Source organism: Sinocyclocheilus grahami, unplaced genomic scaffold, assembly GCF_001515645.1.
Source record: "Sinocyclocheilus grahami isolate Dianchi unplaced genomic scaffold, SAMN03320097.WGS_v1.1 scaffold805.1, whole genome shotgun sequence".
Classification (NCBI taxonomy): Eukaryota; Metazoa; Chordata; class Actinopteri; order Cypriniformes; family Cyprinidae; genus Sinocyclocheilus; species Sinocyclocheilus grahami.
Window position 1 is genome coordinate 202847 of NW_015505984.1, and position 18315 is coordinate 221161.

At 36.3% G+C, this 18315-nt stretch overlaps 1 protein-coding gene across 1 annotated transcript in view; it reads right to left on the bottom strand.

Annotated features, from left to right (window-relative positions):
• The window catches only part of LOC107562098 (receptor-type tyrosine-protein phosphatase S-like), a 56435-nt gene that overhangs the window by 26038 nt on the left and 12082 nt on the right, over positions 1 to 18315 (bottom strand). The window contains exons 2-3 of the mRNA XM_016246663.1: positions 12895 to 13040; positions 11678 to 11819 (exon numbers count right to left, since the gene is read on the bottom strand). Of these exons, the coding sequence (XP_016102149.1) occupies positions 11678 to 11819; positions 12895 to 13008 (256 nt within the window). The 5' untranslated portion in view covers positions 13009 to 13040. The remainder of the gene's footprint in view (positions 1 to 11677; positions 11820 to 12894; positions 13041 to 18315) is intronic.

Genomic DNA, 18315 nt, shown 5'->3' on the forward strand with positions numbered 1-18315 from the left:
AAGTGATTTCTTGATTCAACAGGTCTGGCAGTAATCAGGCCTGGGTGTGGCTAGTGAAATTTAACTCAGCTTTCTAAAATAATGTGGTTAATTGCAGTTCTTTCATGATTTAACAGGAGAGGGCAATTCATTTTTCACGTAGGGCCACATAGGTTTGGACAGCTTTTTTCCCTTAATAAATGAAATCATCATTTAAAAAGTGCATTTTGTATTTACTTGCATTATATTTGTGTAATATAAAAATGTGTTTGATGATCTGAATCTTTTAAGTGTGACAAATATGCAAAAAATAAAAAAAACAGGAAGGGGGCAAAAACCTTTTCACACCACTGTATATTGCGCGATAAGCCGATATATTGATTATTGCGACAGGCCTAATTGCACTTAATTGCAAACGCAGCTTGAGAGGCGGCGGGACTCGAGGAAGTGAAACTCAAAGCAAAGAGCCTGACAGACACCGGAGTGGAAAAACAAGGACGTTTTCGGTGAGCGCTTCACGTAAAGATCCTGGAGCGAGGCACTCACCGGCTGTGTTCAGGCTGAAGTTTGAGCGCTGGAGGAAGCAGATGCTTGTTTCGCATGAACGGCAGCGGTCTGAGGAGACGCCCTTTCAGACTCACTCCTCTTTAAATATTAACAGCTGCTGCTCAGTCCACTTCAGCTCGGCAAGATCTGTACTCGAGTCAAGACATCGGCCGGAGAACATTCACATGTTGGGCTACAGGATCCAGTTTTTAAAGTCCCCATGAAATCAAAATTAAAGTTTTTGGGTGTTAGTATCAATATGTTAGTCTTAAGGTTATCTATAAGGCAGTGTGCTCCAAAATTCGCATTTAGAAGATATAAGCATTCAAAGCTTGCAGTTCGTCACTTCCGATTCTTTTGACGTCACATCGTACTTCAGCTTCTCATCAAACTTTCTGTCCAATCAAATGCTCTCTAGAATCCAAAGCCCCGCCCCCTACACTATAAAATAGACGCTGAAGCCGCAGCCGAAATCGGTCACTTGTCCACAGAATTAGTATTTTCTGTACAGTGAATGGCACGTAGTGCACTATATAGGGGACAGGGAACGATTCAAACAGTGTAAATATGCTTTCCATTGAGGAAAAAAAGAAGTCTGGTTTGGCGCTGTGTCCCGCTAACCACCGCACCGCACACACACTCTGCTCCGGTCCAGAGACACGATAGCACGGAGCGGATCACATGCGCGAGTCGCCGCAGACCACAAAATGTATCGGAGCTATTCGAATTCTACACAGAATGCTATATTTTATAGCAATATGGATGAGATTGTGGCTGTCAAATGTGGCTTTAAGGAGCTCAGCGGCTCTGAACGGCTCTAGCCCAAGCTGTGATATAAACGAACGCTATTGGCTATTTTAAAAGGGGGCAGGGCTGCTTGATATGTCCCGCCCTGTCTTCCTGTTTCAGCTAAAATGACGTCAACACAGAGTAACGCTGCGTGTTTCTAAGCATTTCAGGGGACCTTTAAGACAGAGGAGCAGAATGACAAAATAAGCCAGAAATATTGACATTTGAAGACCACATGTTCGCTATGAATGCTGATTAGCTGACTAAAAGCATTTTACTAGCTTTTTGCTAAAAATGTATATTTTATGATTAATTAAACAGGCTATATATATATATTTATTATTATATTATATATATTATAGCAGTTAGCAAAAAATCTGTATATTATAATAATAATATTTTTTAGCTTTTTGATGAAAATTAATATACTATGATCAATTAAATGTTTTATACATTTTATTTTTTTATTTTTTTTAGCAGTTAACAAATATATCTGTAAAATAATAATAATAATAATGTATTTTTTAGCTTTTTGATGAAAATTTATATTTGACAATTAATTAAACATTTCTTCAGCAGTTAGAAAATAAATCAGTATATAATAATAATAATAATAATAATTAAAATTAATGGTCTATGATTAATTCAACAGGTGTTAACATACAAATCAGTATGAAAAAAATAAAGCCTATAGTCATTTTTACACTGCAATAGCAATCAATTCAGGACTTTTTCCCATGCTTAGTTAAAAAAAGTAATACATTTTTTTTTTAAATAAAAATTATTTTAAATTCTTAATGTTTTTTCAACATGTACATTAAGCATTTTTACATTTAATAAATAAATAAATGGTAATTTAGAAAATGATTGTTTAAAAATACTACTTTCAAGTGCATGCACAGCTAATAAAATAAAATAAGACTTAAAAAAATACATAAAATAAAATAAAAAAATAAAATAAAATGGGAAGTGAACTGAATTTAGGACATTTTAATGGTTTTTCACTTCTTGCATTATCAAACAAATCACTCTACATGACAAAGAAACGACGACTTCGGTGAAGAACTAGAAAAAAAAATGTCTGAAATGGCCTGAAGGACACAAATCAACCTCAGCGACCCCAACAGAGCACGTTTCTGCTCCAGAGACGAGCGTTTGATGCTCTTCTGCGTGCCGTCGCTCCCCATGGCCAATCAGGCCTGATTACGGCTCAGGTTCACAGGATCAAAGCAGCCCTAAACAGCCCTAAACAGCTTCCTCTCTCGGCGTCGGAGCGTGTGCTGAGTGTGAATCTCCATCCTGAAGCCCAGGGTGAAGTTCCTCGAGGAGCTCCTTAAGTCACACAAACGTCTGATTGACAGCAGCGCTGAGGATCAAACGCCGGATGGAGAAGTTTGATGCCGCGCGAGCTTGTGAACCCCATTTCCATGACTGTCAATTATCTCTCCGCAACAAACAGGAAGTGAGCAGCTTGTCATCATCAGCGGTAAACAGGAGTCGTCTGTGAGAACAGAGCGAGAGCGAGTCCCAAAGCATGGAGGCTATATAAAGAGACGCCGAATACTGAAATAACAATAAAACATTTGATGTAAATTCTAAATATTTTTTCCTACATGTTCATCATGAATGAATAAATAAACGAATAAATAAATAAATAAATAAAGACCGTTACCAAGGACATTTTTGCAAATATATTTTAAATAAAATATATTTGCATATAATTAAATAAATATTTTCCTACACGTGTATCGTGCATATTTACAAAAAAACATGTACCCTTAAAATATTACGTACCTTTCTTAAAAATAAACAAGTAAATGTATGAAAAAATAAGTAATTTATACATTTTTAAGCATACATTAAGCATATTTACAATATCTAAATACTAATAAACTACTAAATAAAAATATATTTAAAAAATAATATATTTTATAAATATTAAAAAATATATATAATTTTTTTTAAATAATTAACAATAAAAAATCAGCATGATCAAATTAATTAATAAATAAAGCATATTTACAAAGTTAAATTAAATATGTTTTTAATTTAAATAAATATGAAATAAAATATAAAAAAACCTTTATATTTATATTTTTAATAAATTAATTAATAATAAACTATATGTATATTCTAAATATTTGATCTTTCTTGTTCACCACAAATAAATAAATAAATAAACAAACATTGATTTAATTTACATTTTATATTTTTTAATTTATTTATAAATATATTTTTATATGTTTTTTTACCAAACAGGAATTTACCAAAATGTCATCACTAGCGGCGGCAGTCGTCTACAGGAACAGCGTGAGATCGAGTCCCAAAGCAGGAAGACTATATAAACAGACGCTGGATACTAAACGACTGTCTCGTGCTTTCAAAGGAAACCATAATGGCGATAATGGATAGCATGAATACACCGCCGTTTTGCATTTTGCCCGATCTTAACGCAGCTAAACAAACGCATTATGCATCGGGGAGCAGCTGAGCACGCGGATGGGAACTGCTTTTGTTTATGAGAGGCGGACAGTCACAATGCAGTGGGCAAATACAGCTGTGTGTGTGTAACACGGGTCTAAACCAATCACTGTCTGATCTTCATTACCTCCACAACTGAGAGACAAAAGACTGAAGTCCAATCGCTTCTTACTGTCATTCAGTGGAGGATGCAAACACCCATTAGAAAACAATATTAAAAATTATTTTATATTTCGGATAAAATCCAATTGGAATGGGAAAATGTCCCTTAAATTTAGACAACATTCATGACATATACATAGAGTTTAGCTCATTTCGCCCTGACTACATTTTTACATTTTAGCTGAAAATAATGTGCAACATTATGAACATGTCAAAAAATGTAACTTAAGAAATATTAAAATTATATAAATATAGAATTTCAATATTTTGTCCGTTTACCATTATCTAACTTTCAAGAAATATATATTTTTTAAAGTACAATTCAGATGACAAACATTAAAGTGATACAAGTCAATATTTCAATGACATATTCATTCGTTTTTACATTAAAATGCTCATTAATGCAGTATTTTAGTCCTCTTCATCCTAATATGGTATATCATTTGTCAACAAAAATGTGCAAAATTATGAAAATGTCAAATTTACTTAAATTTTTTTTTTTTAAATTATGTATAAAAAAAGTAATTATATATAATTATACAAAGTCAATATTTAGTCCATTTAACCCTGGCATAAATGGCATAAAAATGTCAAAACTAAAAAAATAAATACAAAACTACATTAAATACAAAACTATTAAAAAGTTAAATTGTAGTAATTGTAATAATTGTAATAATAGTAATTGTTACCGAATAAATAAAATACTATTTTAATAAGTAAAAAAGAATACATATTATATTGTGTAATTTTAAACATATAAATAATATAATATAATAGATTCAATTATTAAACAATAAATGGCTTACAAAACAATTTTCATGCTTTCTCTTAACAGGTTACTACAATAATGGCATAACAGTACATTATGCATATTACACAAATACTGGTAAAAACAGGTAAAAAAATCTGCTCCTAAACATTTTTGTGTGTGTAACTGGACTCTGCTAACACAGGCCAACGTTAATTACCGGTTCATACTGAGTGAACGCGGATCAGCCATAGACAGAGAGATTATTCTGAGAGGACGATCAAGAGACGGACGGCGTTTGCTGGACCTTAAAGACACGACACAACGACCGGGAACTGGATGCTAAAACAGAGGAAAGCACATTAATGCAGGCTCAGCTCTCGTCTCAATCGCAGACACACACTGTGGAAGTCACGGCCTCCGGCGCTCTGATGTTTTATAACACACTTTTCCCTGCTGGACGTGGCATTTCCGCCGGAGAACAGCAGGAACGCTAATCAGCTGTGCTCTTTTACTACAAATCACTCGTGGCGGGGCTTTAAGAGCACACTGAGGATAATAACCACAATCCCCCTGGGCTGGGCATCCAGTGTTGCGGTTTATCAGGTATGTGGAGAGACGTGGAAAAGAAATATTAAAATTATATAAATATAGAATTTCAATATTTTGTCCGTTTACCATTATCTAACTTTCAAGAAATATATATTTTTTAAAGTACAATTCAGATGACAAACATTAAAGTGATACAAGTCAATATTTCAATGACATATTCATTCGTTTTTACATTAAAATGCTCATTAATGCAGTATTTTAGTCCTCTTCATCCGAATATGGTATATCATTTGTCAACAAAAATGTGCAAAATTATGAAAATGTCAAATTTACTTAAATTTTTTTAATAAAATTATGTATAAAAAAAGTAATTATATATAATTATACAAAGTCAATATTTAGTCCATTTTACCCTGGCATAAATGGCATAAAAATGTCAAAACTAAAAAAATAAATACAAAACTACATTAAATACAAAACTATTAAAAAGTTAAATTGTAGTAATTGTAATAATTGTAATAATAGTAATTGTTACCGAATAAATAAAATACTATTTTAATAAGTAAAAAAGAATACATATTATATTGTGTAATTTTAAACATATAAATAATATAATATAATAGATTAAATTATTAAACAATAAATGGCTTACACAAAACAATTTTCATGCTTTCTCTTAACAGGTTACTACAATAATGGCATAACAGTACATTATGCATATTACACAAATACTGGTAAAAACAGGTAAAAAAATCTGCTCCTAAACATTTTTGTGTGTGTAACTGGACTCTGCTAACACAGGCCAACGTTAATTACCGGCTCATACTGAGTGAACGCGGATCAGCCATAGACAGAGAGATTATTCTGAGAGGACGATCAAGAGACGGACGGCGTTTGCTGGACCTTAAAGACACGACACAACAACCGGGAACTGGATGCTAAAACAGAGGAAAGCACATTAATGCAGGCTCAGCTCTCGTCTCAATCGCAGACACACACTGTGGAAGTCACGGCCTCCGGCGCTCTGATGTTTTATAACACACTTTCCCTGCTGGACGTGGCATTTCCGCCGGAGAACAGCAGGAACGCTAATCAGCTGTGCTCTTTTACTACAAATCACTCGTGGCGGGGCTTTAAGAGCACACTGAGGATAATACCCACAATCCCCCTGGGCTGGGCATCCAGTGTTGCGGTTTATCAGGTATGTGGAGAGACGTGGAACCATCTTGTAGCTGCGGAAACCGGCAAACACTCACAACCGGACCACAAATACTATGTTAATGAGTCTTATCAGCTTAAAAGCTTTAACTCAATATCCAAAGAGAATTGACTGAGCATCTTTATGCCATTTCAAGCTGCTTTACGATTAGAAGTTACTATAAACTGCTTTACAGAAAGATTCAATTTAACTATTTGTTAATTAGTCAATGCATTAGGTATCATGATCTAACAATAAACAATATTTTTACAGCGTTTATTAATCTACGTCCATTCATGTTTGTTCATAATGCACAAACTGAAGTTAATATATACAACTTGAAATGTAGAAATTATTATTATTGTTTGTAGATGTATTGTTCATGACACCTATCGCATTTTATTATTGTAAAGTGTAAATTATTTTTTTCTATAAATTTCATTGGTATTATATATATATACGTATATATATAAATATATATATATAAACATTTACGGTATCGGCCAAAATACACAGACAATAATTATATAAAAGAAAATTATGTAAATAATAATTTAATAGTTATATTAATTTAACTTAGTATTACTATATATATATATATATATACACACACACACACACATGTATGTGTGTGTATTTATATATGCATACAAATATACACAGTACATACATATATTAAACAAACTTTTTTATGCAAATAATCGCAAATAATCAATTTGACAGCACTAATTATTATTATTATATAATTAATTTATACTTTTATGTTATTAAACAAATTCAATAAACTGAATACATTCTATATAAAAATAAATTTAAATATTTAGAATATTTTCAAATTATGTATACATAACTCCTCTATACACACACACTCTCTATTATTTAATATATTAATTTAATTCATTATAATAAATTATATTATTATTATTAAAATTTATGTATTTAAATCTCCGTGGAAAGTGGGGGAGAAACTTGCAAAAAGGCAGAAAGAGCTGTGGGAAAAAGAACAGAGATGGATGACAAGGTTGACAGAGGAGTGAGATGATGCTATAGACTGAGCTGATTTCTGCACAGCAGCCGGATCTAAACTGAGAGCTTTAGAAACCTGCGAGACGATGAGGTTTCAGAATGGATGAGTCATGAATCGAACTCGGCTGTGTGGATCCACAAAGTGCTGAGCAACGACACTTCAAACTAGACGCCGAGAGAGAAAAGTGACATGAAGACTCCTCAAACTGTGCTTGAGTGGGACAAACGAGAGAGGGACGAATTTGGAGATGGCGGAGCGAAAGCTGTGATTGAAAAAATGGCTAATAAAAGCCATTTTATTAGCCATTCCGAGCACCGGAGTCAGAGCAGTCCAATTAAAACCGTGCGAGGAGCGGCAGAACAAACGCGGCTCGCCCTGCAGGGTAGCGGCCAATTAAACGTGTCTGATCAAACGGGCATGGGCTGCGGTGTGAGATCATCCTCTCTGGCGCTCTGCAGTGCTAACGAGTACCTGCGTCCAGAGTTTGAGGTCACAGCATGAACTCTGGAAGTGTAGGATGAGATTAGAGATGCGAAGAGGTGAAGAAAGCAAGGCAAACTGACAAAAAGATAAGAACACTGTCTACTTAGGCTTCTACCTTCTAATTAACTCTTTCCCCGCCAGCATTTTTGAAAAAAGTTGCCAGCCACCGCCAGCGATTTTGATGATTTTCACTAAATTTTGATGGCCTCCAGTATATTTTGCTGTATGAATATTTGAATATGCAATACGCCAAAATAAAGATCAGAGCCTCTACTTTTAAACAAAAAAAATTCAGTTTTATTCTAGCTTAAATCAGTCTTTTTTATCAACACGTGAATATAGGTAGGTTTCATAAAAAATGCATTATTTTGAGCAAAAAGGTGAGAAAATCAAATTTTTATCAAAAACTACATCTGGATAATATTCAGTACGATTATCAAAGCATAAATCCAGTAAATCGCTTCCATCAACACCTCCAAAGCTTGCACAGACATCAACATTTTACTCCGTAACATTATGCAGTTTTCATTTATATGCTGTCTATTGCTGATATTTTTCATATGCATCTGTTTACATAAGAGATCGCTCGTTTCTCCGTCCTGTTCACGTGTGTTTTTGTTCGGGAGGTTTTGTACTCGTTCAGAAGATGCGTAATAGCACCCCCGAGTGTATAACAGTGAAAACACGGAAAGCTGTAAAAACTCGTCTTTGCGCTTTCTTGTAAAAGACGAGATAACTCGTCAATGGCGGGGAAAGAGCTAAGCACTGATTTAGGACATTCTTCATAGGCAGCAACTCAAATGGAGCTTCTCACACAAAAGGCCCAACTTACCAATCGACTATAAATGAGTTTCGCATAAGCATGTTGCTAAGCTAACAGCACAACACCATAATAAGCACATAGCTACACACCACACGTAATTATTAGGTAAATTAGCACACTTTTAAGCCTAAACATAACTACCTTTATCAAATTAATCTATCCATCGAACAGAATACAAAAGTTGTTAATCATCGTGCTGCTAAGCTAAAAGCACAACACTCTAATAAGCATCAAAATACATAGCACACACAAAATATTAGCTTAAATAGTGCACTCACAGCCTTAAACCTAACTATTTGTAATCATTTTATCAATCCACAACAGATTATTAAGAGTTTTTGTCTAGAATGCTGTTAAGCTAACAGCACAACACTCTAATAAGCTTAAAATATCCAGTACACAAACATATTAGGTAAAATAGTGCACTTGTAAGCCTAAACCTAGCATTTGTATCAGTTTTATCAATCCACAACAGAGTACAAGAGTTTTTGGCTAACAGGTTGCTAAGCTAAACAGCACTAAGCAGCATAAAAATACATAACACACAAATACTAAGGAAAATAGTACACTTGTAACCCTAATCCAGACTGATTTATATTCAATATTACAATATTAATTGTATAACATATTACAAATGTTTCTTGCTAACATGTTGCTAACCTAACAGCACAACACTTAAATACGTTTAAAAATACATAGCACAAATAAAGAGAAGGTAAAAGAGTGCATGTATGACCCTAACCACTTTACAACTAACATATTACAACAGTTTTTTGCTAACATATTGCTATGCTAAACACACAACACTCTAATGAGATTAAAAATAGACCGTAGATGCAAATATTGGTTAAAATATAAAGCTATTGGTCTTTTTTTTCCACTAAGCCTAGCGCAGTGCATTCTGGGATTGCCTTATCCACATAATACAGTCTGCGCTGCTGCTAAAACTAGCCAACTTTCACAAAAGCCTTCACATCTGGAGTTAGCCTATGATGTTGTCTAAAAAACCCAGAAGTTTTGGGAAAAGAGCTAATGTTTCGGGAAGGTGGTCTGACACCTTTGGATTTCGGGTTGCACGATGGTTACCCGTGGCTGTGCGGTCCAGCGTTCCCGCTCTGATCTTTTGTTGGCCAGCACTCTGAACCTAGCGCTCTCACAGCATGACCAGGGGCAAGCTAAGGCCAGGCACACCTGAATGTGTAAATAAGCGTGTGAGCGTCTGACACCTCGCAGGAAGCGAGCAGATGGCAAAACCTGGGCTGCTGTTGGTGTTGGATTCTATGAAGTGTTAGCTCTGGGTCGCTGGTGGACAAGACTGCCAAGAAGGGCTGAAAGCCAGGGTCAGATTGAATATAAAAACAGCGAGGCTACAAGAGAAGAAAGCGGAGGAGGGGAAGCGAGGGTTCAACGCCCTTAGAGACACGGAGGAGAAGCAGCAGCGACGGCTGCAGGTGTCTTTGCCTCGGTTTTCTCCGAGACTCCTCCAAGGACTCTCAGAGGACTCTGCGACACGGTGGAAAAGCAGATGGCACATCTTAAGCATTCTGCTCACCGCTCTTGTGGGCAGCCAGAAGGCAGCTAAAAACAAACCTAAGCCCCTGGAAAGAGCACCGGCAGATTTACAGCAAAGCCTTCCCGTGTTTTCTCTGCCGCAGGCGAGCGGACACACCCTGAAGACGGCAAGGTGACTGGGTACTTAATGAAGTCACTAGTTTCAGAAGTTGGCCAGGGACAAAATGAAAGAAGAACCCGCTGGAGACCACAAATAGCAGCTGGAATAGTGGACAGTTTAATTGATTTTGATTAATGTCCGCGCAGACGTTCAGGAGCAGAGGCGCTCTCTTTTGGGAATGTGCGGACACATGTGTCGTCCTTTGTATGAGTGTGTATGGGGCTTGCTCTACTGATGAGGTTCAATGTAATTGCGAGCCCACAGCAGATGGGGATGAGAGAGTGAAGGGGGCAGCAGCCGTTTTTTTCCCCCTTGTGCTACCGCCTGTGTTCCTTCCTGAGCCGCATGGGTCTTGCCAAAGCCAGGATTTTCATGTAAAACTGGGCTGCCTACAAAAACCCTCGGCTTGGGTTCAGGCCCAGGAAGAAGCCTGCAAGCTGCCTGCTCCAGCGCTTGGCATTGACGAGGCAGATGGCTAGATCTCAGCGCACGGGGAACAACCGGATAACTCGATGGTGAGGACGACAGAGGTTCTGTGATTGGCTAGGACGGATTTAGAGTTTCTGCAGCAGTAAGATTGTGTCACATTCAAGTTAACCAGAGAACGCTGGTCAGTTTCCTCATTTGCCGAGATGGTCCTGTAGGGCAGTGTTTCTCAACTCCAGTCTTGGGGACCCACCTTCCAGAATGTTTTAGACGTCTCACTAATTAAAACATCTGATTCAACTCATCAGTTTCTTAGTGTGTTGAATAGAGACATATCTAAAACATTTTGGGAGGTGGGTCCCGAAAACTGGCGGGGGGGGGACACTTAAAGCAGGGAGATCCAACCCTGCTCCTGGAGGGTAAACTTCCAGAAGTGTTTAACGCCAGCCCTAATTAAACACACCTGAACTAAATAATCAAGGTCTTCAGGATCACTACACTCTCCGAAAAAAGGTACAAAAGTTGTTACTGGAATGGTACCCTTATAAAAGGTACCATTTAGGTATAAATATGTATCTTTAAGGTGCTAAGGCACCTTTTAGGGGTAAGTAAGGTAAAAGGGTGTACTTGTTGAAAGGGTACCATTGCAGTGACAGATTTTGTAGTGTAGAAACTTCCAGGTAGATGAACTTAACATGACAGTGGCCTTCTTGGGGCAGGATTGGAAACTCCGGACATTAATGGTTGGTTCACAAAAAAAAAAAAAAAAAAAGGTCAACCTTTAGTCTTACCTCTGATAATTGACAGCTTAGCCTGGACACTGATTTCGCCTTCGCTGTTCTCTGCCACACATTCGTAGATGTTCTCGTCTCGAGGCGCTCGGAGAGGCTGGATTCTTAGGACGGCTCCCGCACCTTCGTCAAACTCTACTGTCTGTGTGAGAGGACAAAGATTGAGTTGGTATATTACATTGAAATGTTTCATGGTAAAATGTCATTAAAAGTAGGCTGGCAGTTAAAAATCTGGCCTGAAGACACAAAGACTGTGAATTCAATCCCAGAATTGGAGAGTTACCGAGTGCCTTGAGAGCAAGGCACTTAATTCCTAGTTGCTGTAGGGGGAACGGTCTTAGAAAATGACATGCAACTTCCCTGCTGAAAAGTTTTGGATTGATCAACCAGCACCCCCAACTTTTGACCCTTAACCATAGCCCTTTTCATGTTTACATCAATTAATTCTGACAAAAAATTGTTGTGCTCATATTTTAAGGCGCCAAAATGTCCTTTAACGTCTAGATGTTGCTGTGAGCTCAAATTATGCGAGAGAGTTAATTAGGCTCCTGCGGTGCCTTCGCATTTGATGTCATTGTAGCGAAACAGTCGCTCGAATCAATAGGGAATGACAAAGAGGAACGAGGCTCTTTTTTTAAGCCAGTGGCAAAACTCTCTTCGCTTTTTTGGAGGGTGAGTTTTCAAGGCTACGATAATGAGAAGCAGTCCAGTGATACCACACTGTCCTAAGTGTGTGTAGATCAATATCAAAGCAAAGCCTTCGGGGAAATGAATTAATTCAAACCCCTCATGAAATGACTTTTCAATGCAACCAAGATGATAATTTGAGCATACTCTTGGGTTCATGCCGACGAGTGGATCGGAACCGCCAACTTATTTTTGTGTTCATCTTTGTTTTTTAAGGGAAGTTTTTCATCTTTGTTGAATAGTGACAGCGTGGTTAAATACAGAGCTAGTTTTAATTAAGATACACTAAACATTGATCAACACTACAGCTGCCAGCTGTGTTATGACAAAAGAACACAGCAAACAAGAAAGGAATATAAGACACAGGCTAAAACCCACAGAAGCTAAGACATGTATGCTATGTAAACACTTCAGATTGACCCAAAAAACAGTTCCAGATGTCTTTTTAATGGCATTTTGTGAGAAATACCATAGAAACGGCTGATTATTCAACTGATATACTGAATAAGTGCTAGCACGCTAAGTCTCACCTCGACGCGTTGAGAGTTCACCCTCTTTCCTTTCTTATTCCAGGTTACTCTTGGCTTGGGGTCACCTGTGGCTTGGCATACGAAGGATACAACACCTCCGGAGACGCCGATCATATCGACAGGTACTTTTGTGAACCTGGGTGGAGCTAAAGAAAAAGAAAACAAGCAAAATAAGATTAGCATTCAGCTTTTTTTGTCATCAAAACACCTTACATTTTGCCAGACTGGTCAAAAGAGGCAAGAAAGAGATAATGACAGCTGATATCCCTTCCCGTTCATACTGGAAATGCACGGTCAAGTTGAGCGCATTGCATTGTGGGAAAATAGCCTCATACAGTGTTTTTTACACATTTTAGCATGCCATACAAAAATTTTTCGTACTGCAGAAATAGTAAGAGTAGCATGCTGCTAGCAAGCTATAGTGAACAGTGAGTGCAGGTAAAGTGAAGCTAACCCAGTTCGTCACAAGGCCACTGTAACAACAAATCAATTACATTAAATTACCGAGTGATTGAACACAAACCCACACACGCAATTTAACAGTTACTCGCAGTGCATTCGAATGTAAAATAGCGAGCGAAGGGACTATGACTGGAGTGGGCTCGTGACCCGTTCTGCTACGATAGAGATGTCGACAAGAAACGGGGGCCGTCATGCATCAGTGCAAATGGAAAGTGGCTGTTTTTCAGCACGCCGGTAATTACACCATAGACAATGTGCACGTCAACGCCACTCTGAATCATTTATTGCCCAATGAATAATAAAGTACCTGCGACTCTGCCTTGATTTGAAAGCTCCTTGTCAGGTGAAGCATCCAAAACCCTACGCACGTTTCCCGTAAGACATGCCAGCTGTAAGCTAACGACATGCAGGCCTGACAGTCGCTGACGATAGATCGTGACCTAGCTATTCCAGCTTCTGGAGCGCAGGAGCTGTCATCTTTTCTACCATTACTGCTTGTTCTTTGTGGATTACGCTAGTTTTAGAAAATAAAAAAATTGTCATTTTTTTCCCCTCAGAACCCAGCACAGTTTGTTCTTGGCTCGTCAAATTATGATGCTGTCTACCTCGTCTCTTCCCGGCGGGCCTCCGCTGGCGCTCACTTTTTTCTCTCTGCAGGGCAGTAGGTCAAGCTTGACACAACAAGACATGAGAAGAGGCTCTCTAGGGGGAACATGCTAAAATCCAGAAAGCGCACAGATATGAGGAGATGATCAAACGGTCAGGCACGCACGGCAAATTAATTATTTAACCGCCCATGGGCAGGCAGGCGAGCCCCTGAATCTCGGGTGCGGATAAACACACTTGAAGCGAAGTTCCAGAGAGTGGAGAGGATGAAGCCTGAGGACTTTCTGTTTCATTCTGAAGTCATGAAAGCTCAACTTGCACAACACAAACGCACAGAGGTTCGCCACTTTTGTTAGTATTGGTCATAATTGTTTGGTAGAGCAAAAACAAGACATCAAAAACATCATGGTTCTTTGAACCGTGAGCCCGGTGGAACTGCTCCGGTGAGATTTTAAGCATGTCCTTCTGCAGGAGACAGACACTGACATTTCAGGCAAAAAAAAATAAAAAATCATTCATTTTTACTTTCTCTATATAGAGGGAACAATATTCAGGATTTTCTGCATTATGAAATTTTTTCATAATATTGTCATTGATTTTGGGGTAATTAAAAGTGACTCCTATATTGGGATATTATAAAAATAATATAAAAATATTATAAAAAATAATAAAAAGTAAAATGTTATATAATAACATAGAAATTATAAAATAAAATATAAATAAAATAAACAATTACATTTGTAAAAACTGTATAAATTAAAAAATTTTAAATAACATTTCTGAAATAATGAATAAAATATTTAACTAAATAAAAATGTTTATCAAGAGGAACTTTGTTGGCTTGAGAAATCCTGGCAAACATTTTTTAAAAGTATTTTTAAAAGCTTGAAGTTTGAAGGTTTTAAGTTTGAAATAGTTGATTTCTAAATATTATTTTAAACATTATAAAAATATTTTTATTAAATAATGAATAAAATATTTAACGTTAACAAAAATGCAAAACTACAAAAATAAATGCGCAGTGACAAATTAATTATAAAATGGGCTAGAGCATGTTGTTAAGGACATGCATTTTTTCTTGTAGGTCTGTATGAATAATCATGAAAATAATCTTTGCGATTTAACTATCTAAAAAGATAGATCTAAATTGCTCACTATTTCAGCCCTGGCTTTGCTTCTTTACACTGTAAACACTAAACTGAATGACCAAAACAAGCAAAAGGCCAAAAGTCCTCGATCAGTCCTTTAAACAAGAGTAAAAGAGTTGAGAATAGGGATGCACCGAATGTTCAATTATTATGAATAAGCGAAAAGACCGAATAAATTGTACCGAACAATGATATGACGCGATCAAATAGCAACCAGTGCAGAGTGAGAGGCGCGCACTCTTTATTATGCAGCACACACGTCAGCAGTGTGGAAGCGTTTAAACTGTCGGAGAAAGACACAAAAATCATTACAAGCAGCGACAGCGAGAGACTGTTTAGTGCTGCATCGCATGTCTTCGATGAGAAGAAGAAGGGGTGGTTGTTTTTAGTTACTGTATGATGATTGAAATCGTGAAATTAGTAAATAAACTGCAGAACGTTACGTTTTCTAATACACACGCGCATTGCATGTATTCTGACAGCGCTGCACGAGCTCGCAGCAGATCTGCTTGTTAACCAGGGTTCAAAGCCCGAGGAAAATCTGCGCTGATACAGTCTTTACAAGGCAATTTACAATGAATTTTTACAAGGCATGTGACAATGCGATACATACGACGTATTCGTAATGAGACTCATTTATAAATCTGTTGTCAACAAAAAGAAGCATTGAGGTCTTCCTGCGTGTTTACGCCAAAATAAAAGTTGAGAAAAAGAACTCTTATCAACATTCATAAATGTTAGTATTGTCATTTTACTGTTGTTCTGTAAAATAAAACAAAGTAAGACAATAATAATGATAATAATCATTACAACAGCTCTGTTTTAATACATTTATTATAACAGTCACACATAGGATCTGAAATATTTTCTAATGTTTTAAAAGAAGTCTCTTCTCAGCAAGGCTGCTTTTAATTGAACAGTAAAAAAAGAAAAAATACATGCCTGATTCAAGAAGGGGGTCTGATGGCCAAAAATTATTATTTTACTAACTTATTAATTTTAAGTTAAATTGTGCTTTATTGGTATAGAGTCTGCTAGAATGGTAAAAATGTTCAGTGTTAAATATTTTTAAATTGTTGTTTTGTAATTGATTTTTTTCTTTGAAAAGCAAGACAAAACAGTAAAAAGTACATTTTGTCTTTTTAATTCATGCAATGGTGGGGAAAAAAAATTGGCAAAATACATGGGGGAAAAAAACTCTGTGTTCGGTATTCGGCCTTCGGCCCAGTGTTTCATTTTGTTCGGCTTCGGCCAAGAATTTTTATTTCGGTGCATCGTTAGTTGAGAAGGGCTAAAATGTGAAGGGTGACAGATGTACTTCAAGACGAAGGACCAAAAAACTAGCCGTGAGTGATGTATTGAGGTTATAGTTCACATTATTATTACATTAATAAAAAAACAAACAAAAAAAGAACAATAACAGGTAACTTTAATACATATATTTTAATAATAGGCCTAATATATTTTGCACATTTCATTACGATTATTGGTTAAAAATCTAATTATATATTCAATAATAAATAATATAATATTTTTTTTATTAAATATAAAATAAGAATAATAAAATAATTAAATGTATATTGTAATACATGAGGTAACTTTTTACACCTTAAATCTGTACTTTTTCCTAAAAAAATTATATGATATTAATCTTATTATATTAATTATAATGTTATTGTTTGTGTGTGTGTGTGTGTGTATATTTATAATGTAAACATATATAAATAAAATAATAAATTATAATAAAATAATACAATAGCAGGTAACTTGTACGAAAAAAGTATAGATTTTTAATATCAACCACATTTTATTATTTTTATTATTGCATTTTAATATTTTTCTTAGAAGAGGTATACATTTGAAATATATTTATTTATTATATTTTATGTTCCTGTATTTATGTATATTTTAAATATGAATAAAAATTACATATATATATATATATATACACGTTATTTATTTTCATTTTATGGCAGATATGTTATCAATAATTTATCGTAACAGAGGAAAAACATACTTGTCTTTCTCCCTATGCATTATTTTTTTTCAGACTGTTTTTCTTGCATTAACAGCTGCAAGACTTTCGAAACGCTTCCAATAACATGTTTGTGCCGCCTCCATATGGAGAGACTCCTATAATAGGAGGCTCGGGTCACAGACGCAGTTAGATGACTAACACCATAATCAACGGAGAAAAAAACCTTTTGGGGCTTATATTAAAAAACGAAAAAAAAAAGAGCTCCATTAGGCTGAGAATTAGAAAAATGCAGGTGCAAAAAATGGCAGCCCATCAGTGGCATTTAGGAAAGCGGAGAGAGCATCACTTGTCGCCCATCTTGTTTTAAGATAGCCACCTTTCAACTGCTGATTGAGGCTTATCTGAAAGGGTAAAGAGGAACATTTTGGTATCACACGCACTTTAGTTCTGAAAGAGCCAATTATGGGGGATCCCGGTGCTGGATAATGTCCTGAGTGGCTGTAATTTGAGAAATCAATGTAAGCAACATGTTCAGGTAAACATCTGCGACGTTTACGCTCTAAACCAGCATCTACATACAAGTGAAGCACCTGCTCTTATGATAACAAGACCGGGGTTTCGAACACAATCATATACGCCAACAAGGTCCTTGCGATCATCTTCATATTTACAGCAACCTCAAAAAGACAAAAGAGGGTCTTGTGGAGGGATTGATCACCCAGAACATGAACATTTGCTATTAATTTACTCCCCCTCAGGCCATTCAGGATGACTCTCTCAGATTTTTTCCTGAAAAAAGTATAAATATAAATAAAAAATGATTCTAGGTTTAAACAATAATAAAATTCATTATTATCAGCTCATCAGAATTCAAATGTCTGTGCATCTGTTCACATTTTAAGAGAAGCATAAGGACTTAAATGAACGTAAAAGATACTCCAACTATCACACAGAAACTATCAAAAACCGGAAGACACTTGATTTGTCCTCTTCCCACAATCCTCCTGTCATATTACTACAATTACCACTGATTATGATACTCCAAGCTGACCCCAATGAGCCGCTTGTTTCTGGATAAGGAAATCTTTAGCAGGTGCGGGGTGAGCAAGTCAAAGTCTACCGAGAGCTTTAGGAAATTAAGTTTAACAATAAGGCCAATTTTGCAACGGCCGGGCCACTGAGACGAGGAGGAAATTGCAACAATCTAACGTGATTTGCAGCGTCCTC